Genomic DNA, 26,799 nt, shown 5'->3' with positions numbered 1-26,799 from the left:
AATATTTGATGAGAGACAACTATTTAAATATCTGAAATATGAGCGTTCAAAATATTAAATACAACTGAGAAAACCACAATTAAAGAGCCCCTATTATGGGTTTTTGAAAATGACCTTCCATGCAGTGTGTAACACATTTGTAAGTGAATGAAATCATCCAGCTGAGGGTTAAATCTGAAAATGACCTTGTTTAAAAATATAATTTTTTAAAATTAAGGTTCGACTCAAGAGTCGTTTAAATGATTTGTCGTTCATCTGGATTTTTTGTCTGTTTGTATCAATGTCGACACGAAACAATACTAAAAATGTTCTGTGCCAGTTCCGGTAAAATGTGAACGCACCTTACCCTTCAAACACTAGCAGAGTGCGGGTGTGTGTGGAACTGATCATGACTGAAGATAAGAGAACATTGAGTGAACGTTCTGGTGATTAATGCAATAATATATCCTGCAATGGGGGATTAGTTGTCAGTTTGTTAAATGAATGATCAAAAAAGACTATTGATGTTTGGGACTTTGTCAGAGCCTGACAGGAACTTTTACAGTGCACACTTCATGGATCAGTTTCTTCCTCCATTTCACAAGTGTCAGTGCGATTTAAAATGGTTGCCGCCTCGTTTTCTCTAGCTGACAAATTATGTATTTAATTGTGTTTTGTTACTTGTAATTGCTTCACTCGGCTTGTACTGTATCTGGTTAACTCTATTTTCTCATATCACGTCTAAAACCACGTTGAAACATGGCGCTTTGTTTACAGATTTAAATGCATTTGTGAGCTCACGTTCCACTGCCGTTTGTCATTGCTATGGCCACCGTCAGCTGTTCCTACACACGTGTGGTGGTCAAATTTCAAAATAGTTCAGCTTTTGCCACTGTGTGGATTAATACTGAATATGTGTCACTGTTTTTACTTCTGGTTAAGAATAGAGTAATACCCTGGTGTTTAACTGCATTGCTTTAATGCACTCCTGCATTGGGCTCACACATATACTCTACATACTCCCGTGGTTGGCATTTCTCTCTGTCTCGCGCTGAACGCAGTTGACCAATCACAGCAGGCTGGGTCATCAAGCCAATCAGCGCAGATTAGCCTCACGCTAAGGAGTGGTTTGGAAACAAATAAATCACTGAACAAATCATATGGGAGTCGCTGGGATAATTAGGTAAAAATAAATGCATATTATAAGAGAATGAAAGTGTTTTTTTTTTTAACCTTGTATGCATATCAGCCTGTTGTTGGAGACCCCCAAAACCAAAATATGACATTTTGTAATGCATAATAAGGGCTCTTTAAAGTTGTTTAAATGAATTGCTTTCAGTGGGTTCTTTCTTTTAGGCAATAGCTATTTTGTTTAATTTATTTATTGTGCACTTAGATATTTGAAACTTGACAAATGGTTGACATTTACAGCTATTTTCACAGACTAAACTCCTCCTTGACCCCAACAGTGATAAAGAAAATGTTCATCTTGTCACAGAAATAGAAGAGCTGCTGTCAAATTATACATCTTGAGCAGTGTTGCCAGAGATGGCTGACTTTTTCCAACCCAAAAGCTGTCCAAAACCTGTCCAAACGCACAAAAAACATCTAAAATGTTGATGAATATTTTAAATTATTTATTTATTTAAATCGAAATTATCCTTTAACTTTAAATTTTCCTTTAAATTATTATTTTAACTGTCTGTTTAATTTTTTTTAACCATACAGCAACCAACACCATCAGTCACAAAACCACAACATAACCAGATCACAGCGAAACACTGCCCCCTCTCACCCACACACTTAATGTTGTGTAGATTACACTACCCATTAGAGTATGTTTTACTTTGGAAATGGGGTATAAATTCATCCCATTTGGCATTTTAAGCTCTTTTGAACATTATTAGGTGCTGCTTGTCAATTAGACAACACTTCAATGTTTGTTCCTGCTGTCAATTGCTGAAAAAAGATCTGAGGAAACTGCTGTGTGATGTGCGTGCACGCGAAGGGGAGTCAGATTTGTCCGGGGCATCAGATTTTGATAGAACTTTCTGTCACCTCTTGTGGGTGGGCTCATACAGTTTCCAAAATGCTCACTGGTCACAATGGTCACTTAAATGAGTAAAATGATTAAATTATTGCATTTTGATATCACCACCATTAAATAAAATTGTAAATGTGGTTTACTGGCAAACCAATTACCTGTCAAATGCATGTAAATTTGGACGACGGGTTGTTTCAGTAAACTTACTTGTGGGAGTTCATTAGTGTTTATGTATGATTTAATTTTTCCTCTGGTCTTTGTTTTCCAGCCATACTTTTCAGGAACCAGAAGTCTGTCCCCCATGTCCAGTCTATTCGGTTCAATCTGGACACCTCAAAGCGAGCCTTACCAGAGTCACTTCCATCCAGAGCGTTCGGCACCAGTCTCGCCTCACACCCCCCACACACCCATCTCACCCGTCGCCCCCTTTAGCCGTGAACCCGGCGGCGCCTGTCCCGGGAAGCACTTCTCCAGCTTCAACCCCTTTGGACCACACATGAATTTGGACATATGGAACTCCTCTTCAAACCGGAGCTCCAATTCTCAGCTCTCTAATGATTCAGGCTACTGCGGGGAAATGTGAGCTAATGGTGCTGTTCCATAACGATGAGAAGAAGAAAAAAACAAAAAAGAATGTGCTTTTATCTCTAATGGGGAAAATGTGAATATTCTTCTTTCTTTTATGTTTGTTGTTGTGGTAAGGTTCAGCATTTTGTTGTATATTTTTCTAGATGTTTTGCAAGTTTGACCATTGAAAATTAAAAAAAAAAGTTTTGTACTTGATCTTGTGTTGTGAATTACTTCAAGGTTTAATCGTCAGTGGGTAAAATTATTATGGTGGCTTCAGAAAGCCTACATACTGTTATACTACATAGACTTCTTCTAAGACTAATCTCCTATACCGTTCAAGCTAAAAACATCAAACTAACTCTAAACCCTCAAAACTATACTGAATTAAGTTGCTGTATCTTTTCCAACTCATTCCACTTACGGTTTTCCGAAAACTGACCCGGAAAATTCAGAAAAGTCCCATTGACTTAACATTGGACCAAAATTTGTGAGCTCATAACTTTGCGCCGTACTGTCATACAGACTTATGGTTGGGCTAATTTAACTCAGACTACCAATCTGCCAATCACTGATGACCTTTCAAGTTAGTAGCCACACCCTAGCAATCACCTACGGCACCCTAGCAACTGTCCCATAGACTTCTATTGTAAAAAAAAACTGCCATTGACTTTACATTGGACATACTAACAACTTACCAATTCATTCTAGAAACATACTAACAAACATACTAATCATATTAGCAACATGCTAATTCACACTATAAACATAATAGTAACATGCTTTTTCATACTACAATCATGTTAAAACATGGTAGTTTGTACTAGAAACATGCTAGCAACATTCTAATTCATACTAGAAACATGCTAGTAACATTCTAATTCATGCTAGAACCAAACAGCTTAGAATGACCAAGAGGCGCCACTCAATAGAACGTTCCATTGCAACAGCCCCGCGATTCCGCCATTTTGGAGTGAAAGTGATTGGCCATCCATTGAATCTTATTACTGTCGCTATGGCAAGCAGCTGCTTTGTTTTTTATTTATTTATTAAAAAGCGCATTAAAGCTGAGATACAACCTGAAAGACAACAATACAACACTAACTATTACAATCATCAGCACTTTTAACAATTTATTTTACAGACTTATAATATGCTGTTGTTCTAATGGAATTTTCATTCCAAAATGGCTGCCGCGTGACACTAGCAGCATCTAGTGGCTTTTTCCCAAATCGCACTACAGTGTCTCCACTTGGTGATTCTATGCTCTTTGCTAGAACTATGCTATTTTATGTTAGCAACCACCTTGCAATAACTCCGATCACCCTAGCAACCACATAGCAACACCTTAGTAACAATCTAAAACACCCTAGCAACCATCTATCAACAACTTTGAACACCATAGCAACCACTCAGAACTCCTTAGCAACACCTTTGCAATCACTCAGAACACCCTAGCATGTATTATTCTAATTACAAATTATTTGTGCTACAATTTGTTATTATTAAATCAAAAAGCGCTATGACTAAAAGAGATATATTATGCAAAAATCACTTTAACCATAGTTGTGTGGAAACGGTGTGTGAATGCCTCTAATGCCTCGTTTCCACTGAGTGGTACGGTTCAGTAGTACGGGTCACCTTTATCAGCCTTGTGTCTCCACTGTCAAATGGTACTAATGGTAGACGTGGTACGACAGAAAGTTGCAGTCGACGTCATTCTCGCACAAGGAAATGTCAAAATAAAGCTGTACGGGTCGTTCACATATATGAGAAGCACTTCTCACAAAACAGATGCTTTATACATACTGTATAAATACATGTGTATAAATGTTCATTACTAACCTTTCTATGAACATGATTATAACTGCAGATCATTGATTTGCAAAATAAAGTGAGATAGCCTACTGTAACGTCTGCAAATACACTACCTGACAAGTATTGTCGTCGATCCCAGTTGTAAGATTGTCATAGATAACAGTCAAGTTTGGTGAAGGAAAAATCATGGTTTGGGGTTACATTCAGTATGGGGCATGTGAGAGATCTGCAGAGTAGATGGCAACATCAACAGCACGAAGTATCAAGACATTTGTGCTGCCCATTACATTACAAACTACAGGAGAGGGCAAATTCTTCAGCAGGATAACGCTCCTCATACTTCAGCCTCCACATCAAAGTTCCTGAAAGCAAAAAAGATCAAGGGGCTCCAGGATTAGCAAGCCCAGTCACCAGACATGAACATTATTGAGCATGTCTGGCGTAAGATGGAGGATTTGGCATTTTGAGTTTATAATAGTCCAAAAGGTGATGACAATAGTTAAAAATGGCAGTTTGTTCATGCTTTAGGTTGCTGAAAGAATCATTCGCTTTTCTCTGGCTTGTTTTTTCACGCTTCACTCTAACATTTGTCCCTTTCTGAAAGCATGTGAGAAGCTGCACTTCAATGATAACACGCACGTTATTATCATAAGCTCGAGCTCATTATTTAAAATATATGGTATGGTTTGCTTTTTGGTACCTTTTGACAGTGGAAACAGATATAAAAGTGTACCAAACCGTACCATGTATTCCCACTCAGTAGAAATTATGGTAAAAATTAATTCTATTTTTATAATCAAACTCGATTTAAAACAGCCTGACATTCTCCCTTTGTACATGTCATTGGAGGAGGAAATCCCCGCCCATTAGTGACAATCTGTCCCTCATTAGCATAAACAGCCCTGAGTGAGAAGCAGCCATCCACCATTAGAGTTTTCACACCGTACCTGCCAAAGATAATGCCAACGACTAAGAGGGATTATAAATGTGGAGTTTTCGGATGCACAGATGAACACTGTAGTCTCCATAGACTGCTTTCTTCTGAGACACAGTATTTTGTCATTTCCAGTTTTTCCCCAGTGGTACCGTTAGTCCTGTTTTTGAATCTGCCACTATGCTGATGCCAAAGACTATAGAATACACAAGACATATCACTCGTGTCTTTTTGAATGGGAAAAAGTGTAACGGGCAATATGGTGACTAAATCAAAGATGGCTGCTGAGTAAAATGACTTGCCTTAAAGGGACTTTGCTGACACACAGGTGTTTGTAGCTCTGTACTTTTTTTAAAAGAGGCCTGGGAGCATGGTCTCATTTGAATTTAAAGCAACAGTCACCAAAATAGCACAATTTGGTCCAAAGCCTAAAAGGGGCAGTTTCAAGAAGTTATACCAAAAAATATGTGTGGTATTTTAAGCTGAAAATTCACATGCATGCATTAGGAACAACGGAGACTCATTTACATCTCGTAAAAAGGGCCATGATACTGTAGGTCTGCTTTGTTTAATTTAAGAATACTTGTCAGTTTGTGAAATTTGAGATTCTGACCTGCAGAAACGTTGTTTGGAAAGTAACACAGTCAACTTACTGAGAATTTAAGTATCGCATATCATATTTTTTGGTAGGTCTTGATTGTTTTTTTTTTAAACTACAACAGAAAAAACAAACACCATTGTCTCGGAATATAAACACTGCAGGTAAATATAGTATGAAGTGCCATACATGTGGATTCAGCTGTTGGAGATACAAAATGTAGTGTTAGGGAGTATGCGGTCATCAAAAAGTCCTATAAGGTAGTGTGCCGGTCAGATTTCATGAGTAGTCCTGGATTTGGATTGAGCATGTTTCAGGTCTAAGTCAGAGAAAGGGTTCCCAGGTCACAAAAAATTTCCATTAGAATTAGACCTCATAAATCAGAGCCTTTCCAAGTGGATAATGGCGGCCATATCCATTAAGCAGATTCGAAAGGTAAAGGATATTTCCAGGTTTTTAATATAAGCCGCTTAGCCACAGTGATGCCTAGAGCGAGGGCTTGTTGGAGATGTTTTGGAAGGGTGATGGAGTGTTCTTTTTTATTTTTTTAGTTATCAGGATCTCCATTAGCCACTACCAAGCTAGTGGGTGTTCTTCCTGGGGTCCATCGAACACAAAACAAAATTACATTAATACATAACAACAGAGACCAATAAATACATTAAAATACAAAATTCAAACATAACATCCAAATAAAAAAATCCACTTAATCAAACTTAATAAATTGTGCCATTAAATATTTCTTAAACCTCATTTTACCTGTTACAAAGCCTGTAATGTCTGATGGCAATTCATTCCATGTTTTCATTCCTCTATACATTACAGTCCATAGCCTTGCATTAGTTTTTGAAACGCGAAGTAAAACATTTCTTTTTGGTGCATGCCTGGTGTTAAGATTATGACTAGCATTACTGCTATTGTACTGACAGTACAATACACTTAGAACTCAATACAGAAATATTACAGCAGAGAAACAATTACCATATCCTTCATCAATAACCAACCTAAAGTTTTATGCATTTTCATACTATTATCTCTTCTATTGCAGTGTAAAATTAGCCATGCAGCTCTATTCTGGACTAACTAATTTATCTAAGTCTTTACTTGATGCACTCGACCATACCACTGGACAATCATCTAGATAAGAAAGAACAATTGCCTGAACAATTTGAGAGATACAGTACTGTGGTAAAAATTTGTACACATTTCTTAATAATTGATAAACCTCTTCCCATAACTATAACCATTTTATCGATCTGTTTTGACCACTTTAACCTACTATCAAGAAGAACTCCAAGAAGCCTAATTTCCTCTACCTGTTCAATAGGCACACTCACTACAGACACATTTAACCGTGGTTTACATTTCAATTAAAAGTTTGATCCAAACACAATACTTTTGGTTTTTGTCAAATTTAAAACCATCGTATTATTCTGTACCCACTTTACCACTAATTGTAACTCCTCATCTAAATCACCAGATCAATTTTCAATCGAGATAATTTCGAGATTATCAATCAGATAATTTATCAATTTGGTGTTCTGAAACACCCAAAATAGCAAGCTTTGTGTCCCATTGGAGGGAAATATTATAGGCCTTGGAGTATGAATCAATAATGTTTGTCCAAAAAATTGAACAAAGAAGGGCAAAACCAAAACACATGAGCTGTGGTGTCCTCTAATTTTACACTTGTCACATTTACAGTAGGAGAAATAGAGGGGAAAGTTTAGTTTCGGTATAGTGCAGGCGATGGACGACTTTAAATTGTATTAACTGGTGTCTACTGTTGACCATACTGTAGTCAGGCACTTATCCCACAGTTTCTCTGATATCTCAGTTCCCAAACCAGTTTAAAACACTCATTAGAAGTTGAGACAAAAGTTTCAAACAACCCAACAAAATTTGAAATAAGATGAGTGGACTGAGGGTTCAGGAAGACATCAAAAAACCCATTTATCAGGGATACATTCAAAATGATCTCGATCATACAACTCTGACAGCAATAAGTTATCACTAAAATCTATGATTACAGTATAGAGTGGCATGGTGGCTCAGTGGTTAGCACTTTCGCCTCACAGTAAGTAGGTCGCTGGTTCAAGCCTCGACTGGGCCAGTTGGCATTTCTGTGTGGAGTTTGCATGTTCTCCCCGTGTTCGGGTTGGTTTCCCCCACAGTACCAAGACATGTGGTATAGGTGAATTGGGTGCGCTAAATTAACCCTAGTGTATGAGTGCAAGAGTGTATGTGTGTTTCACGATACTGGGTTGTGGCTGGAAGGGCATCCACTGCATAAAACATATGCTGGAATAGTTGGCGGTTCATTCCGCTGTGGCAACCTCTGAAGCCGAAGGTGAATGAATGATTACAGTAAAGCCAGAACATGTCAAATAATACAATGTTTATTTATGTGCTGTGAAAAAAAAAAAAAAACACACTGCTCACACAAATGTAGCATTAAGATCTAAAATGATGTAAAAGCCTGTTTTATACCAAAGAAAAGGTGCAGAAAACAACAGAACAGACTGAAATTCAAGCTTTATTGAAACTAAAAGCAGGTTTGGAAAAGGTAGCGTTATATAGGGACGAAATACATTTTGGAATGTACATAATGGTGTATTTTGTGCAAACAAGCAGCACTAGTTCCCTGTGTGTAACAGTAAGACTGTACAGAACAACAGACACAAGACAAGCAAAAGTCACTTTCTGCATTCACCTGTGTGGCACTGGATTAAAAAAAAAAGTCTTGGGCACTTGTTCACTTCTAAGGAATATGAACATAAAACATCACAACACATGGTGATCATCAATTAAATGCACATCCTCAGATACACATTTAACCCAGGTGGCAATTCATAATAACACTGTACATGTGTTTGTGCTGTGAGATCTTATGAGCTTGTGAAACATCATTCATTTATACTGCTTTTTTCTCTACATTATTATTTCTCGAACATTAATGTGCATTTTTGAGACAAATTAACATCTTCAAATAAAAGGTAAGATTTATAACGGTGTAGAAATATTAACTCTTTCATGCATGGAGGACATCTAATTTAACTCATTTTAAAATTTATTATCATAGTCATAGGGCGTCACGGTTTCACAGTAGGTAGCATGATTGCATCACAGCAAGAAGGTCACTGGTTCGAGCCTCGGCTCGGTCAAGACATGAGCTATAGATGAATTGGGTAAGCTAAATTATCAGTAGTTTATGTGTTTGAATGAGTGTGTATGGATGTTTCTCAGTGATGGGTTGCATCTGGAAGGGCATCCGCGGCGTAAAACATATGCTGGATAAGTTGGCGGTTCATTCCGCTGTGGCGACCACAGAATAATAAAGGGACTAAGCCGAAAAGAAAATGAATGAATGAATATCAGTAATTTTCTCCAAACAACTTGAGGTCAGAAAACTGCAGCAGTATAGTAACTGTGGATACTATCTTGCGTTGCTTGATGACATCATTAAAATAAGTTAACTGATTGAATGGGCATTATCAGTGGTTATTAGCTGATAGATATGGGCCAGTAGTGAGCCACTGGTGGGCTCAGAAGGCTGTTATCATCCATCCACATGGTTAATTGGCTTTAGATCACATATGGCTGCGGCTGGAAGATAACGAGAATTATTTATATTATTACATTTCCCATTAATTGTATTTTGTTAACGTCCACACTCAAAAAACATTTATTTTTGCTATTTTCAACAACTTATTTATAATGAGCTGAAACAACACGATTCTTGAGATTTCATTGGGACAACTTTATTTTTTATGTTCAATCCACATAAATTCATTAAAAGTGTTAAGTTAACTTAATCGATTTGTGTTGGGACAACATAAAGGAATTGTGTGGCACCCTGCATTTTTTTTTTTACAGTGTACACCCACCCCAACCCTAAACCCAACCGTCACATGTAAAAACTGATCTGGAGGTCTCTATTAGTATAGCTGATTAACCACAAAAATTATTTAAGTTAAGTATTACATTTCCCCTGAATTGTATTTCATTAACGTCTAACTCATACCCCAACCCTAAACCCAACAGTCACAATAATGTAAAAACAAATCTGGATCTCAATTCTTTTGATTAAGATTAAGACAAATAATTTGATTACTGATGTCCATGTTGACATGGTAATAATTGATTTTTATATTTTCCATTTTGACCCATTTTCCTTACTTCGTTGCATGGTGTTCACATATGTGAACAGTTCAATTATTTTTAAATCAAATTTTTTTTGTAAAAATAGTTTTCAATTTTACCATCATATTAAAGTACAACAATAATAGTTTTCATAATTCATGCATGAAAGGGTTAAAGGCACAATATATAATTTTCACCACCAGAGGGCATGAATTCACAACAAAGGCGTAGTTTGATGACAATGTGACATAAATGTGGAATCATGGGAGATATTGTTTTCCTTTCATCCTACAGGACTCACAAATGTAATCTTCACTAAATTAATTAAAATGTATTGTCTGATTATAAAGCAGCGGGAGGCTGAAAGCTGTTGAAGCAAAGCAAGATCGCTGATGAGAGATGAAAGCAGTGGAGCTTTTAATTCATCACAGTCAACCTCTTCCAATTTTTCCAATTGTGATCATGTGAGGATACTAAATTAATAGTATTTATACCAGGGATGTCAAACTCAATTCCTGGAGGGCCGCAGCCCTGCATAGTTTAGTTCCAGCCCTGCTTCAACCCGCTTAAGCTATGGTCACACTAGGCTTTGGGTGTGTGAAGTTCTGTCGTTCGGCGCTGCGAAAAGGGGCTGGATTAAACAAGATGATTAGACATTTTAAAAAGCAAGCGATTGCTCCATGTTTTAAATTTCTGTCCAGAGAGCGTTTGTATGAATGGAAGTCTATAGGAAGAAAATTCAAGTGTGACCGCAGCTTCACTTGTAGGTTTCAAACAAGACTGAAAGACTTAATTAGTTTGATCAGGTGTCTTTAAGTAGGGTTGGAACTACACTGTGCAGGGCTGCGGCCCTCCAAGAATTAAGTTTAACATCCCTGATTTATACTAAATAAATGTTCATGTTCTGTTATAATGCTACTCAGTGCAGTCTAATACAAAGGTGTCAAAGCTAGTTCCTGGAGGGTCGTAGCGCTGCACAGTTTAGTTCCAACCCTAATTAAACACACCTGATCAAGCTAATTAAGTCCTTCAGTCTTGTTTGAGACCTACAGTTAAAGTGTGTTGAAGCAGGGTCGGAGTTAAAGTGTGTAGAGCTGCGGCACTCCAGGCACTGGCTTTAACACCTGTGGTCTAACAAAATGCACAGCATATTAAAGCTTTTTGGGTGCTTCCCTATTAAACAAAACTGGAAATCGAGGGTGTATGACGTCATTAGCGAAACAACTATATGGCTCATGTCACTAGAATTGCTTATTTCTCTGAATTTGAACTCATAAAACCCTGTTCCATTGTTTTTTTTTTGGATATTTTAATGGAAAGCGCTTACATATTGCATCTTTAAAATAAATATTTTACCATATCTAAAGAGCATATCAAGTGATTGGTTTCTTGCATATTAAGGTTTACAGTGATTAGATGTAACTGCATCATACAAAACATTGTAGCAACCACATCTGCGCACATCAGACGATCAGACAAGCACATTTAAATTGTGGCATATTCAATAAATATTCCTGATATCTCTTAAAACATACTTCTGGCCCAATAATGGCTATACTGGCCAATACAGTGAGATCTTTTCATGGGGTGGCTGTTCACTTGTTCACAAATATAACATTCAATAGTTTTTTAAAATTGCAGAACTTTAAACATGCTGTTAGTTTGTGCAAGTTCCCTTAATCTGAGTGTTATGAAAAGAACAACATACAGTAGAAATATTAACCTTATTGAAAAGCGTTTTGAGTCAAAAGTGAAGAACAGAATAACAATCTAGATCAGGGGTGCCCAAACTCAGTCCTGGGGGCCAGTGTCCTGCATCGTTTAGCTCCAACTTCCTTCAACAAACCTGCCTGGAAGTTTCTTGTAGCTTGATTAGTTGGTTCAGGTGTGTTCAATTGGGGTTGAAACTAAAATATACAGGACACCGGCCCTCCAGGACCGAGTTTGGGGACCCCTGATCTAGTTTCTTTCAACCAAAAATAAATTCTGCAATTTTATTTACAGCCCGAAATTTCAGACTTGACTGTACACACCCTCATGTTGTTCCAAATACTACTGATCTTTTCCATTCAATGCAGAAAAACAGGTGTATTTTGGGGAGGAAAGTAATAAACATTCTCTTTCATATAATGAAAACCAACATGGGCACCAAAAAATTAGTCTGTAAAATGAACATAACATATTTATATACCAAATTGTGGGAAAGAAAAATGGACTTAATTTCTCGTAAAATATGCTGCAACAGATAAAGTCAGACTTATGTTTATAGAAATGCTGGAATAATGTAAAATAGCTGCAACCCTAAATCAAATAACATTTACCATCATTGCAATCACATTTTAAATCACAAATATGTTGATTAACGGTTGTGTGAATGTGTTTTAAAACACAAAATACACTGTAAAAAATGTTGACTCAGCTTAAAATTAAGGCGACCAACTTCAGGACATTTTTTAATTGACTCAACTTCCAACCCAATTACTGCACTAGACTCAATTTAAGTTGAGTAAACTACAAAACGTCCTGTAGTTGAATTTTAAGTTGTCAATTTTTTTTTTACTTAGTGTAGCTAGATCTCTACTCTGAGTGATTTTTATTGTCATTTTTATTGGTTTTGAAATAAATATCATCTGGGTTGAGCATGTAAATTATGGTAAAATTGTGTAATGAGCTGCCAAAATGTTTCATTATTATTATTATTATTATTATTATTATTATATGTGTGCACAAAAACATTATGTAGGTATAATGTAAACACAAACATTAATTATAGTGACATTTAAACTATTAATCTCTTTTACAAAAGTGTCTCACAATTTGCTATAAACAACATTTTTGATGAACATTAAGCATAGTTTAGTTTAAAGTGAAACTGAAATGACTAGTGCGTGAAAATGCACTGAAACAAAGACTTGAATCATTCAAATAAACAAATACTTGAAGCTCTGCAAACAATCATGAAATCAAAATTGTAAGGGGCTCCCTCATTCACGACCGTTGCACTACAAGTTTCATTTAAAAGCATAAAATCAAGGCAATTTGTGTTTATAATATTATTGACTAGAAATGACATTAAGTTTCCCTACAGTAGTCTCAGATTTCCATTTAATAGTTCTCATTCATCACAAATTCAAATGTACAATTGTTTTGTATCACATGGTCGCCCACTGACGCTAAGCAGGACTGTGTTCGGTCAGTACTTGGATGGGAGACCACATGGGAAAGCTAGGTTGCTGCCAGAAGTGGTGTTATTGAGACCAGCAGGGGGCGCTCAACCTGCGGTCTGTGTGGGCCCTAACACCCCAGTATATTGATCGGGACTCTATACTGCTCAGTGAGCACCGTGGATGCTGCACTTTAAAAAGCAAGCTAATAGTATTAGTAATAGTAGCTAATAATATTGCTTACTTTGAAGTACAAATGAAGCACAAATGTGTCAGTGCTATAATCTCTTAAAAACTATATTTGATTTTAGAGTTGGCTTCGTATGGCTAAGAACATAGAGCAGCATTCATGGTCATAATTCACTTTAATTATTTAGACAAGAGTGCTCAGGATAAAGCATGTTTTATACAGAACATTGTATTTGAACAACCTGAGGGTAAATAACAGAATTAATTTTTTTGGTAAACTGTTCCTTTAAACCAGTGTTTCTCAACCACGTTCCAGGAGGACCACCAGCTCTACACATTTCCATGTCTTCTTAACCAAACACACCTGATTCAGATTATAAGCTCATTAGCAGAGTCTGAAAGACCTGTAATGGGTGTGACAGACAAAGGAGACATCCAAAACATGCAGTGTTGGTGGTCCTCCACGAACATGGTTCAGAAACACTGCTTTAAATGACAAAACCATTGTGTTTTAGTCTTATGACGAAGAAACTCATTCGGTCACACAACTTATGACGAAGAAGCTCATTTCCTTCTCTTCAAGGTGAGGGTGTCACAAACGAGGCCACAACAGCATGACTTGAATGCAATACGAGGGTCCAGGTTTGGCACAAGGGCGGCAGCTTTAAGGAATAAGTGCAAGTGTTTATTTGTAAAGATGAGAGTGCTATTGTAGATAACGGTATACTTTAAAACAGTGGTTTCCAGAGTCTGCCACCACAACATGGCCATCTGAGGTGAGAGCCAGACCTTGTGGACCATAAAGAGGGTCTGCGGACGTGTTGATGTAGGACAGAAATGAGCCACTGCTGTCAAACACCTGGTAGATAATATAAAGATGTTATGTGCAAAACCATACATCATCCAGGACTTAAATGTATGTGATGACATTTTACACCTTCAAGAGATAATAGTTCACCCAAAACTGAAAATTCACACACTTATGTACTCACCCTCAAGTGGTTCCAAACCTTTATAAGTTTATTTCTTATAAAACTAAATAATTTAAACAAAGCTGAAAACCCAGTAACCATTAATCTCCAAAGTAAGAAAGACTAATACTACAGAAGATTTAAAGCTTTCAAAATATCTTCTTTTGTGTTTGAAATATGAAATTCAAACAGTTTTGCGAGGGTAAATAAAGGCAGAATTGGGTGAACTATCCCTTTAGGTTAATGAGATTGTTTAATATCAAAACTAACAAAAACTACTTTTTCAAAGCTAATAGTTTAGTTTTAAGGGTTAGTTCACCCAAAAATGAAAATTATGCCATTAGTTAAGTTATTAGACATTTGTCCATCTTTGGGGGAACACAAAATAAGATATTTTAGATGAGTTTGGAAAGCTCCCTAATCCTCCATAGACAGTAAGGTAATCCTCCATAGACAGTTTTTCTAACTATTTGTTTTTTTTGGGACAACTTATTTGTTTTAGGTTCAATCCACATAAATTTGCAAAAACAATTAAGTTTATTAATAATTAACAATCTCTCTTTTGATGCAGTTTCTCAGATGCATGTTTAAAAATTAAAAGTCAAACACGGGTATACATGCATCCTATACTGACACTGAGGAGAAGAAACTGTTGAATAAGTTATAATAATATATTAATAAATAAATATAATCATATATACACTACCGGTCAAAAGTTTGGGGTACGTTTGTTTTTTAAGAAATGTATTCTGTTCATCAAAGCGGCATTTATTATATGTAAAAAAACAGTAAAATTTTTACATTTGTATTACAATTGTAAATAACTGCATTCTTATTATATATAGTTTATTATTAAATTTATTATATATTAAATGATTAGTCCAGTCATTATTGCTTTTATTACTATTAATAATAATAATAATAATAATATATTATAATATATATAATATAATTTAATAAGATATTAGAGTGATTTCTAAAGACTGGAGTAATGAAGCTGAAAAATCATCTTTAAAATCACTGGAATAAATTATCAAACTAAATGATAAACTACTTTTGAACAGTTATTTTAAAGTGCAATAACATTTCACTATTTTACAATTTGTACTGTATTTTTGATGAAATAAATGCAGCCTTGGTGAGCAGGAGAAGCTTATTTTACAACATTTAAAAATCCTACTGACTCCAAACTTATGACCGGTAATGTATATATATTTTAAATGTGCACAAAACTATTCTTGTAGCTTCACAATATTCAGATTGAACCACTGAAGACAGATGGACTTCTTTGACAATGTTTTTTGGCACCTTTCTGAAATTTAAACGAGTCTGGACCATTGCTGTCTATGAAGCAGATTTAATCTAAAATATCTTAATTTGTGTACTGACGATTATTTTTGTGTAAACTATCCCTTTAACAGTTTGCTACATATCTTAATTTTGACAGATCAGCTGGGGTAAGATTGTTACCTGGATCCTGCTGTTGCCCCAGTCAGCCACTATTATGTTACCGTTGGCATCTACTGCCACACCCGTTGGTGCATTAAACTGCCCGTTTCCTTCACCGTTTGAGCCAAACTTCAGTATGAACTCACCCTCTGGACTGAACACCTACAACATCAAAACACAAACCGCATTAATACAACATTTCTGTAGCAATCTGCTCTTTAAAAAGTCAGCACATTATGGTAAAAATGGCTCGCATAAGGCAGTGTGTCCACCAATGCATTTGCATATTTTTTTCATTTGTTTTCAATGGGAGTGTTTTTTTTTTTGTTTTTTTTTTAGTCAAACAGTGTGACTTTGGGTATAAGACAGCACTCACCACTGTCATTTTTGGCCAGCTGTCCAATCACAGTGGAGGTGGGGTGGGGCAAATTCTGTTCCAACCAACTGTGACTAAATTGTTGTTACACATTTTAATTTTGAATGTAATTTTGTTCATTCTGTTCTGACATTTTAAGTCAGAGACAAAATTACATCTGAAATCAATTACCAGTAACAGGCCTGTAGATTATCTGTGTTTTTGCAACCAAAAGCAACACCGACAAGTAAAAACAAGTTGACTTTACTTAACAGTTCCAACTGATAAATGGTTTACTCACTTTTTTTAAGTTGGCTTCACTTATTTTTTATAATCATGCACATAGTTCATTTAGTTTACTCAATATATTTTTTTAAAGGCAACAGGGTTTACTAAACTTTTTCAATTCAATTAATTGCTTTTTTTTGACATTTCCAGTTTTTTTGGTGGATACAGCATAATACATCAAGATATTTGATTAAAATATTGACATATTGGCAATATATTTCAGAACAGACATTTTACCTTTACAGAATGATTATGAAAATCGGTCACAATGACTTCATTATTCTGATTCACCGCTGCAAAGTGAGGACCTACGAAAAGGAAAGATAAAAGTATTAGCTTGTCCTTTTATGTGCATCTGGAAAAAACTTTATGTTAAAATTACAACTTTGTCACTAAAAATGCATGGTAATACCTGGCGTAAACCAGGCCAATGACAAGCATGCTTATCACACATTACCAATTTCATCTGATATAAACATCAGTTCAAATGTTTTTGTGACCTCTTTATCTATCTATCTATCTATCTATCTATCTATCTATCTATCTATCTATCTATCTATCTATCTATCTATCTATCTATCTATCTATCTATCTATCTATCTATCTATCTATCTATCTATCTATCTATCTATCTATCTATCTATCTATCTATCTATCTATCTATCTATCTATCTATCTATCTATCTATCTATCTATCTATCATAACTTGTACAAGAAGGCTGTGCACATTAAGTGCCAGTATGTAATGAAAGCAAGCACCTGCAAATTGCTTGTCACTGTTGCCTCGGTTGCCAAACTTGGAGACTAGTTTTCCATTAGGCTGGAAAATGAAGACACAGCAAGATTTATTGTCTACCACAATGATGTGGCCGTTTCTGTCAACCGATACACCCTTGGGACCCATGAGCTTCCCTGTGCCAATTTTGCTCTGGAAAAAAAAAAAAAAAGACACAAGAGAAAAAAGTATTTATGCTTTAAATAGATCATTTATATACATGCTTTAAAGCAAAGGTCTAAATCTCACTTCCTGGAAAGCCACAGCTCTGCACAGTTTTGCTCCAACCCTGATCAAACACAGCCAAATGTATCTGTCTGCAGATTGCAAAACAGGGGTGCAAGGTGAAGGGGCATAACTTGTAGTTTTCAAGATCCCATTGAACCATGCAAGCATCTGCAACTCGCGGCTGTACGCTAAAAACTGTGATGGTTGGGTTTAGGGTTGAGGAAGGTGTAGACATTAATAATAACGATGGTTGGGTTTAGGGTTGTGGTAGGTATAGAAGTTAATAACTGATGGTTGGATTTAGGTGTGGAGTAGGTGTAGACATTAATAACTGATGTAAAGCTCCATATTGCAGACAACAGTTTTTACATGGCTCCATAACTAAAAGTTACGCCCCTAAGGCCCATTCATGTTACCCCCCGTCTTGCAATCAGCAGACAGACCCTGCTCAACACGGCTGATCCAACTAATGAAGGTGTTCATGACTCTTTTAAACACCTCAATTGTTTGGATCAGCTTTGTTTGATAGGGTTGGAGCAAAACTGTGCAGAGCTGCGGCCCTTCAGAAATTGAGTTTGACCTATGACCTATGCTTTAAAGGGATAGTTCACCCAAACTTGAAAAAATCTGTCATCATTTACTCACTCTTCACTTGCCCCTAATGTCTTTCCTCTGTTGAACACAAATTAAGTTTAGCTTTTTATTAAATATGTTGGAAACAATTAACCACAGAATTCCTTAGTATTTGTTTTTCCTACTATGAAAGTCAATGGTTTCTAACATTCTTCAAAATATCTTATTTTGTGTTCAAATGAAAAAGGAAATTGACACAGTTTAGAATCAATTGAGACTAATTAAATAGAAAGTGCTTTTCCATTTTGGGGTTTAAGTAACTTTTTATATTGGAAAACACAATAGTAAAGGTAATTGCTATAATCAAGCATCTAGCAACAACAAATTAACCTTAATTTAAAAAATGTCAAATAAAGTGTACATTTTTTAAAATAAAACTTAAGCAGATACATATACTGTACCTTAAACTTGCCATCACTGGAAAAAATGCTGACCCATTTGTTATCATAGTCAGCAATGATGATGTCACCACTGGGGTGCACAGCAACACCAGTAGGTCGTTGGAGCTGTCCAGGTGATCGGCCTCTGACTCCGAAACGACTCTTAAACTGGCCATCATTTGAAAATATCTGCAAAAAACACAATTTACATTCAACACTAAATTGTGGCATTAACAGGCATTAATAAACAGGCATTAAGCAACCCACAGAACAAAAAGATTGAAACATGTGGAATGTATACCTGAACACACTGATTGTTACTATCCGCTATTAAGACTCTGCCAACAGAAGAAGCAGCAACTCCCTGGAGATTGGTGAATTCACCCTTATTTCTGCCTTTTGTTCCTTTGGTACAAAATGTTTTATATTAACATAAACATTAAATGCAAATTAAATGCACAAAAACGTCACAGTGAGGTTTCAAATTATTAGAAACAAAACAAATATATTTAGCCCAAATATTCAACATTCATGCAATCTCAGAACAATTGTTTTGGTGCAGATCTGAGAGTAATTGCTGTTCACGTATTACCAAATGAAGTGAGCTAAGGGGAAAAGTAGTTGATTTTCTGAGTCAATTATGAAGGAATCCTGTATACGAGATGTAAACAAGGCCTTCAAGATGTACATTCCTGATCATAATATTAAGACTACATTTCGTGCTGGTGGATCGTAACCAGTTTGTAAGTACAGCTTTAAAACGTCAAAAGTAGAGAAATGGAGCAAGTGACAAAAGAAAGAGCAGGAAATGTGTATAAAAATTCATTTAAACTCAAACATCTGTTCATCAGCAGATCAAAATTTAAGACCAAGGTCTTGCACAAAAATATGTCTTTCATTACCCTCAGGAGGTCATGACAGTGTGAAGAGTAAAGGTAAAAAGACTTGATGCACACAATCACTGCTGAGGTTGGATGCAATAATAAATTCATTTTAAATTCTTAAAAGATCCTGAGAGTTATAGGACAAAAAATCATTGACCCAAAAAACCTCCATTGAGCAGGAGGAACAGATGGGCTGTCCATGAAGACATGGGTCTATGTGTGACTCAGATTAAGGCCCTTTCTGATGAAAATATGCAGGACACCGATGTAGCGAGAAATCGAGTCCACCCTGCAACCGAGTCCGCTTAGGGCTTTTTATAGTCTATTCTAGTCTTGAGATTTATCATATTAGTAACTATTATCGGTAACTACAAGTTAAAGACAGGCATAGTTTAAATAATTAAAACATATTTATTTATTTATTTATTTATTATTATGTTTTTTAATCAGGCGCTACAAACCATACCTATTATAACTCCAGTGAACCAATAGTGGTTGTTGCTAGATCGGATATGGTTGCAGCCGGAAGTTTTTATAGCTGAGAATTATTTATATTGTTTATTATATTTCCTATTTATTGTATTTTATTAATGTCTACCCCCACCCCAACAGTCACATTAATGTAAAAACAGTAGTTATACAGAGTATTATTTATGCCATCTATTTAATTACCCAATAAATTATATATTTTTTTAATCGCCTACCCCCATCCCAACCCTAAACCCAACCATCATAGTACTGTAAAAATATTATTTATTGTTATTGAGTCGCCAAAAAATGCTGCTATATTGATGTGCATATCGCACTTCCGGCTGGCCACATATCCGATCTAGACTTTACCACCAATAGGATCACCCAGGGTCCTAGGCGTACCCAATAGTTAGGGGGGACTCAATTTGTCATGGCATAGTTCACCCAAATCATTTTTGTCTTTTATTCCACCTTCATTTGATGCAAATTTTTAAGAATTACAAGAAGATATTTTTGAAGAAATTTGCAAACCTGTAACCATGAACCTCCATAGTTTTTGTTTTTCCTATTATGGAAGTCAGTTGTGACAGGTTTTCAGCTTTCTTCAAGATATGTTTAGTGTTCAACAGAAAAAAAAACAACTCATAAAAGTTTGGAACCACTTAAATGTGAGTAAATTCAAAAGGCTGAGTAAAATATCTTTTTAAGTTTGAGTGTATTTCAGCTCAAGTTCCTCTACATATTTTTATAAAACTTTCTGGTTTTCTCAAACAAAAGCAATTCCTTTTAACTGTGACTTTTGTAATGTTGATTTCTAATGCTCATCATACCGATTCGGAATATGAGGTCATCTTCAATTGGGTTTTCTTTCCGTTTGCCGGTGCTGTACATGCTGGCAGGCCGTTTGATGGCCCGTTGCTTCACATGGCTGTTTCCTGGAGATTTGAGCCGTTTCTTGTCCACATCTGCAGTAAGAGAGATGTCTGTGGGTTTGTTGGCTCGTATGCTGAACGGGCTGCCCCTGATGTGCTGATCATAGAGCTTGAGCGTGAGCGTGAAGCGGCCCTCACATGGCACACTGTATACAAACTCATAAGTGCCGTTTTTATGATCCGTGACTTTGCCTTCTCCGACAATGCTGCCATCAGAAGCAGAAAGATCAGCTATGAGCAGAGCATTTCCAGTCCGACACAACCCGCCATCTCTGTCTTTAGTTGTTATTGTGACAGACGTCAGCTGTCCCACAATGCAGTGCCTCAGGCCTTCACCGGTGGCAACAGTTTCTGCTGCAACAGCGTTGGTAGTTACAATGGCACCTAGGTTGTGGATGGATTTGCGAAGACCGTCGGTCTCCACCAGGAAGTCCAGTTGATTGTTCTCCTCTGGCCGCAGCGGGAGCTCCTGATTGGCCAGCTCATCCAGACGCTCACTCATCTGCTTTTTGACCAATAGGACTTCAGCTTCAGAGCCGTGATTTAGAGCCTGTTCGGTGAAGCTGCAGCTGCTGCGTATGCCATCCTGCCCCTGCAGCAGCGACTCCAGCTGAGCTTGCAACACCTGCAAATCACATACAAATCATATATCAGGGCTCTGTGAGTAAATGGTCACATTTTGCAATCTTTTTTCCTGCCAGTGAGACAAAATTTAGCTAGAGGTGGAGTTGATGCCACTGCCGATTCACTGAACTGATAAGCAATTGCATTTGACTACATTTGAGAAACAATGGACCCCTTTCACAAGACTCATGACACGTTTAACGGTCATCAGCATCATAAATCCTTGACAGTTTTTAATATTTTGATAACAAAAAAAAAAAGGATGTACATTTATATGTATTTATACATGTATTATATCATCTTTGCGTGAAATTACAAAAAACTAATTACCACTTATGCGAGGTGTTGCTAATGCAGTGTCTAGACAGTGAATTTGACATTGTTCTCTCTTCTGGCTGCCGTTATCAGTCTCACACTATTTTTTTTCCTTTTCTTAAAGTCTTGATTTTACTTTATTTGTAATATTTATATTACTTGAGCAAATACTGTTGTACTCTCCCATTGACTGCACTCTACGTTCACCCAACTATGACGATGTCCACTGCTGAGAAACCCAGAAGTGTGATAAGGGTCCATTATGTGAAAAGGTTAGGAAACCCTATTGAATTTAATTGTTTTTCATCCCAGGACATAATAAAAAAATACAATGCTTTGCAGTTCTTAAAGTTGCTGCATGTTTTTGACTCCTCTAAAGCATAATAATACCATAATATGTTTATCTGAATAACAATGCTAAAGTCAGTTATTCTCCTTTTTTGCATAAAGTAAGGACACGGTGTACAGTAGGCTCAATAATTAAGCATGCTTGCTCCTGTTTGTGCTATCAATCTGGCAATCTGTATGTGTGTGACGTCGGAGGAGGGGCTGGGTGAAAATAACCTCATGTTTTGAATTTGGACTGCAATACCCATGTCAACCACTTGGCGTCAATCTTACATACTGCACCTTTCAAATTTGGAAGATAAAGCCTAAGATGAACAACATCACAACATCTCACATTATGCCATTATTTAATGAGCACAAATACGCCAAGATGGAAAAGCCATGTGTGAGAAACTTAAGACACCTTATAGTTCAGATGCCTGTAGATCCCCTTTTAGCAGTAATTACCTAAAGTAATAATATTTTGCATGCCCTTTCAGTCTCTCAGATCATTCTGAAGGAGTTTGAGTTTTTTTGCACAGTTCTTGACACAGCAGTATGGGATAAGGCCTGAACACTGACTGTGGACAATTTGTTCACCATGTTTACTACGGGAAATACAATGTATTGCCATTAGAGTCAGCAGCGCAACAACCAGTGTCAAACTGCCCATAGTAAATGTGCACCTTGATCTGATACCGATGACAGGCAAACAAAATTCATTATTACAATTATTTTGCCACACAAAAAGTGTTCTTGGAGCTCCAAGTGACATGAAATGTTTTAAAATTATTTTTGATTCCCTTTCTGGATTTTAAATGTCTCAGACCATTACTGTCTATGGAAGATGAGAGAGCTCTTGGATTTGATCTAAAATGATCTCATTTGTATTGTGAAGATAAACGAAGGTGACGACATGAGGTTAATTAATAACAGAATTTTCATTTTTTGGGGGGTAAACTAATCCATTAATATATACTATTATTAATTTTATATGTAAATGCAATTACTCCTTTTTTTTGCTAGGAAGTTTTAAGTTGTGGAATTGTAGTAAATGTCTGTACATTTTTGTTTTTCATAAACAAAAATATCTCAAATTAATCTCAAATATTTATTTATAAGAGACAAACTCAGTTTTACCAAAGCTAGATGTTCCATAACTGTACATGTGCAACAACTTGTGTTTAGAGGTGACAGATTTGTTGGCAGCACTATTACATGCAGTGTGGTTACACAACCCGAGTTCAAGTCCTGGCTCTAGGTAGCCAAATGCTCAACAAGCTACAAATAAACATTCCTGAATCCAAAAGAGATTAAAAGGTTTGTTCACACTATAAATATTTAGACCTGCACACAAACCTGCAGCCACAGAGATGCATCGTCACACAAAGGCAATGACGCACATACCTCCATATAAGTGGCATAATGCAGTGGGGTCCAAATGTCTAAATCGGAGTAGATTAAAATTTTTAAACTGTATCTAAGAGAAAATATTTCAGATTCTGCATTATCTCCAGGGCCCAGTTTTTCAAAAAATGTAATCTGGATCAAACTGGTGCAGATTTGGAAATCATATGTTTTACTATCCTGGATTAACTGATTTATCTTACTTGTATGACAGTTTTTAGAGGAACATTGGGTTGGATCACTGTGATCCAAATACCAAATTTCAGGATCACCAAATCCTGTTTACCAAAGCCTTAAATGGAACAAACAGTGTAGCCTATTGTCTTAGCAAAGAACAACAGGTAGGCAAAATTCTTCTGGCCACAAACAGCCATTTTTTGTTTCAGTTTCTTACCATTAAAACACTGAAATCAACAAAACATTTGACATTTTTTAGTTTGTTCTAATATAATACTGCTTTGATATTGTTTTGTTGTTTACCATATCTCATTAGATGTGACATGCTTCATATAGGCTTCAAATATGTATGAATTTTTATATCATCAGTAACCATTAAGTATGTTATCATTCACTTAATAAATTAAACTTTTTTTATTTGGTTTGTTTGGTAAAAACAAACAAACAAACAAACAAAAACAAACTGAATCCTCAATCCACCCTTCTGATGGGATCAGGATAATCCTGGGTTTTTTGTTGTTGTTGTTGTTTTGGATCAAATAGATCCCAATCTGAGTTTAAAGTTTTGAATTACTCAAAGGGCAGATTTGATCCAAATAAAATGTAAGATTGGATTACATGGTCTAATCTTAATTCAAAATCCCTCTGTTACTTTGGAAAAACCCATTGCCAAGATTTGATCCAATCTGTGATCCAAAATTCCACTGGACTCCTTTTGAAGAATTGGGCCTCGATTATTAGTCAAATGTGTGACAATCCATCTTACAGAAGACCTGACGTTTTTGTTTTCCTTAATATATAAAAGGATGCACATTGGAATAGTACGAAATCATTCTGAATAACATAATTGTTGGTATTTGCACAAAATTCTTGATACATTTTGGGGCATAACTAACAAAAACTGATATTTATATATAAAAAAATCTTATGTTGGGCAGCCCGGTGGCGCAGTGGGTGGCACAATCGCCTCACAGCAAGAAGGTTACTGGTTTGAGTTTGCATGTTCTCCCCGTGTTTGTGTGGGTTTCCTCCGGGTACTCCAGTTTCCCCCACAAGTACAAAAATATGTACTATAGGAGAATCGGGTAAGCTAAATTGTCCGTAGTGTATGTGTGAATGAATGTCTATGGGTGTTTCCCAGTGATGGGTTGCAGCTGGAAGGGCATCCGCTGCGTAAAACATTTGCTGGATAAGTAGGAAGTACACTCTGCTGTGGTAACCCCAGATTAATAATAGGACCAAGCCAAAAAGAAAATGAATGAATAAAAATCTTATGCTGTTAAACTGACAGGATAAAGTGTAGAAATCTTTATCCAGAAATACATTATTTTAACATAAACACATTACGTTAAATGTTAACTGCTGCATGTAACAAAGTACGCACTTTCTGCTTCCCTGGTGCCCGAGTTAAGAATATTTCTGCACAAATACCTACTATCCTGAGCGCTGCCGAGAGCCAGGGCTCCGGCAGACGGAGATCCTGAAGAAGGACTTCAGGAGCCTGATCGAGACGGTTCGACGCACCTCGCCCGCCACCCAGATCATCGTTTCTGGACCGCTTCCTACCTACCGCCGAGGAAATGAAAGGTTCAGTAGACTTTTTGCTCTGAATGAATGGCTATTAACATGGTGTGAAGAACAGAAATTGCTCTTTGCTAATAACTGGAATCTTTTCTGGGAGCGTCCTAGGCTTTTCCGCGCTGACGGGCTGCACCCCAGTCGAGCTGGAGCTGAACTCCTGTCGGACTACATCTCCAGAATACTTCGCTCTATCTGACTAGTAAGTAAAAATTCACAAAATTCACAATTTAGCCATACAGACTCCTATTTGTCCCACATAAATAACAGTAATGCATACCTAGCTAACCCCATAGAAACTGTGTCTTTTCCTCGCATTATTAGATCAAGAAACAAACGTACTGTGTGCTCCAGAAATAATCTATTAAGAATTAAACCAGAAAAACCACTAAAAAGTGAAAATACAAATGTCATGAAGCTTGGTCTCCTAAACATCAGGTCACTAGCACCTAAAGCACTTATCATAAATGAAATAACAGATAACAATCTTAATGCACTCTGTCTCACTGAAACCTGGCTGAAACAAAATGACTATATTAGTTTAAAGCAACTCCTCCAGGATTCTTATATAAACATGAGGCTCGTCAAACTGGTCGTGGTGGTGGAGTTGCATCAATCTTTAGTTATATTCTTAATGTTAATCAAAGAAACGGACTTATGTTTAGCTCCTTTGAAGTATTAGCGCTTAATGTTGTCCTTCCAACACTATGCCCTATAACCTATGTTATCTCTCGCTCTAATCACCATATATAGACCCCCAGGACCCCATGTCAATTTTCTAAAATAGTTTTCTGATTTTTTTTCAAGTAGAACTATTGTTCCATCCACCAAAGATGAATTTATAAATAACTTACCTGATCTTTCTCTACTTCGAAATGCACCCGCAAACGCAAATGACCTTGATGTAGTAACCAGCAGTATGGATGCCATCTTTACTAGCACTCTAAATACTGTGGCACCCATCAAACTAAAAAAGGCTAGAGAGAATAAAACTACACCATGGTATAATAGTCATACCCGCGCTCTCAAAACAGCAACCCGTGCCCTGGAACGTAAATGGAAAAAAACTAATTTAGAAGTCTTTAGAATTGCGTACAAAGACAGTATGTCCAGCTATAGGGGGGCTTTAAAATCTGCCAGGGCTGAGCACCTCAGCAAACTGATAGAAAATAATCATAACAATCCTAGATTCTTATTTAACACCATCGCTAAATTAACAAATAATCGGTCATCTTTGGAACAAAACGTTCCACCACAAATCAGTAGTAATGACTTCATGAATTTTTTCAGTGATAAAATAGAAGGCTTTAGACAGAAAATAGGAGATATTAAACTTTCTGCACCGCCTTATACTTCAGATCCAGTAAACATTCCACTGAATCAAAATAACCTACAGTGCTTTAAAATCATAGAACAGGAAGAGCTAGATAAAATTATAAATAGCTCTAAACCAGCTACGTGTATATTGGACCCAATTCCAACAAAGTTACTGAAAGAATTGCTACCTGTTATAGGAGAACCTCTTCTTAACGTTATCAACTCTTCTTTATCTTTAGGCCATGTTCCAAA

General features: G+C 36.5%; 2 protein-coding genes across 3 annotated transcripts in view; one reads left to right on the top strand and one right to left on the bottom strand.

Annotated features, from left to right (window-relative positions):
- Positions 1–2,806, top strand: part of tmem131l (transmembrane 131 like) — a gene marked incomplete at its 5' end in the record, with an annotated part of 42,241 nt that extends 39,435 nt beyond the window's left edge. The window contains one exon of the mRNA XM_056453415.1: positions 2,292–2,806. Within this exon, the coding sequence (XP_056309390.1) occupies positions 2,292–2,606 (315 nt within the window). The remainder of the gene's footprint in view (positions 1–2,291) is intronic.
- A 10,787-nt stretch (positions 2,807–13,593) lies between these two features.
- Positions 13,594–26,799, bottom strand: part of trim2a (tripartite motif containing 2a) — a 50,557-nt gene continuing 37,351 nt past the window's right edge. For both annotated transcript variants that reach the window (XM_056459521.1, XM_056459528.1), the window contains exons 6-12: positions 20,701–21,427; positions 18,817–18,920; positions 18,537–18,704; positions 17,259–17,427; positions 16,737–16,807; positions 15,878–16,018; positions 13,594–14,295 (exon numbers count right to left, since the gene is read on the bottom strand). In XM_056459521.1, the coding sequence (XP_056315496.1) occupies positions 14,143–14,295; positions 15,878–16,018; positions 16,737–16,807; positions 17,259–17,427; positions 18,537–18,704; positions 18,817–18,920; positions 20,701–21,427 (1,533 nt within the window). In that variant the 3' untranslated portion in view covers positions 13,594–14,142. The remainder of the gene's footprint in view (positions 14,296–15,877; positions 16,019–16,736; positions 16,808–17,258; positions 17,428–18,536; positions 18,705–18,816; positions 18,921–20,700; positions 21,428–26,799) is intronic.

The sequence above is a fragment of the Danio aesculapii genome, chromosome 1 (genome assembly GCF_903798145.1).
Source record: "Danio aesculapii chromosome 1, fDanAes4.1, whole genome shotgun sequence".
NCBI classification, from domain to species: Eukaryota; Metazoa; Chordata; class Actinopteri; order Cypriniformes; family Danionidae; genus Danio; species Danio aesculapii.
Note: the sequence above shows the minus strand (reverse complement) of the source record. Positions and strands in the feature narration are given on the sequence as shown.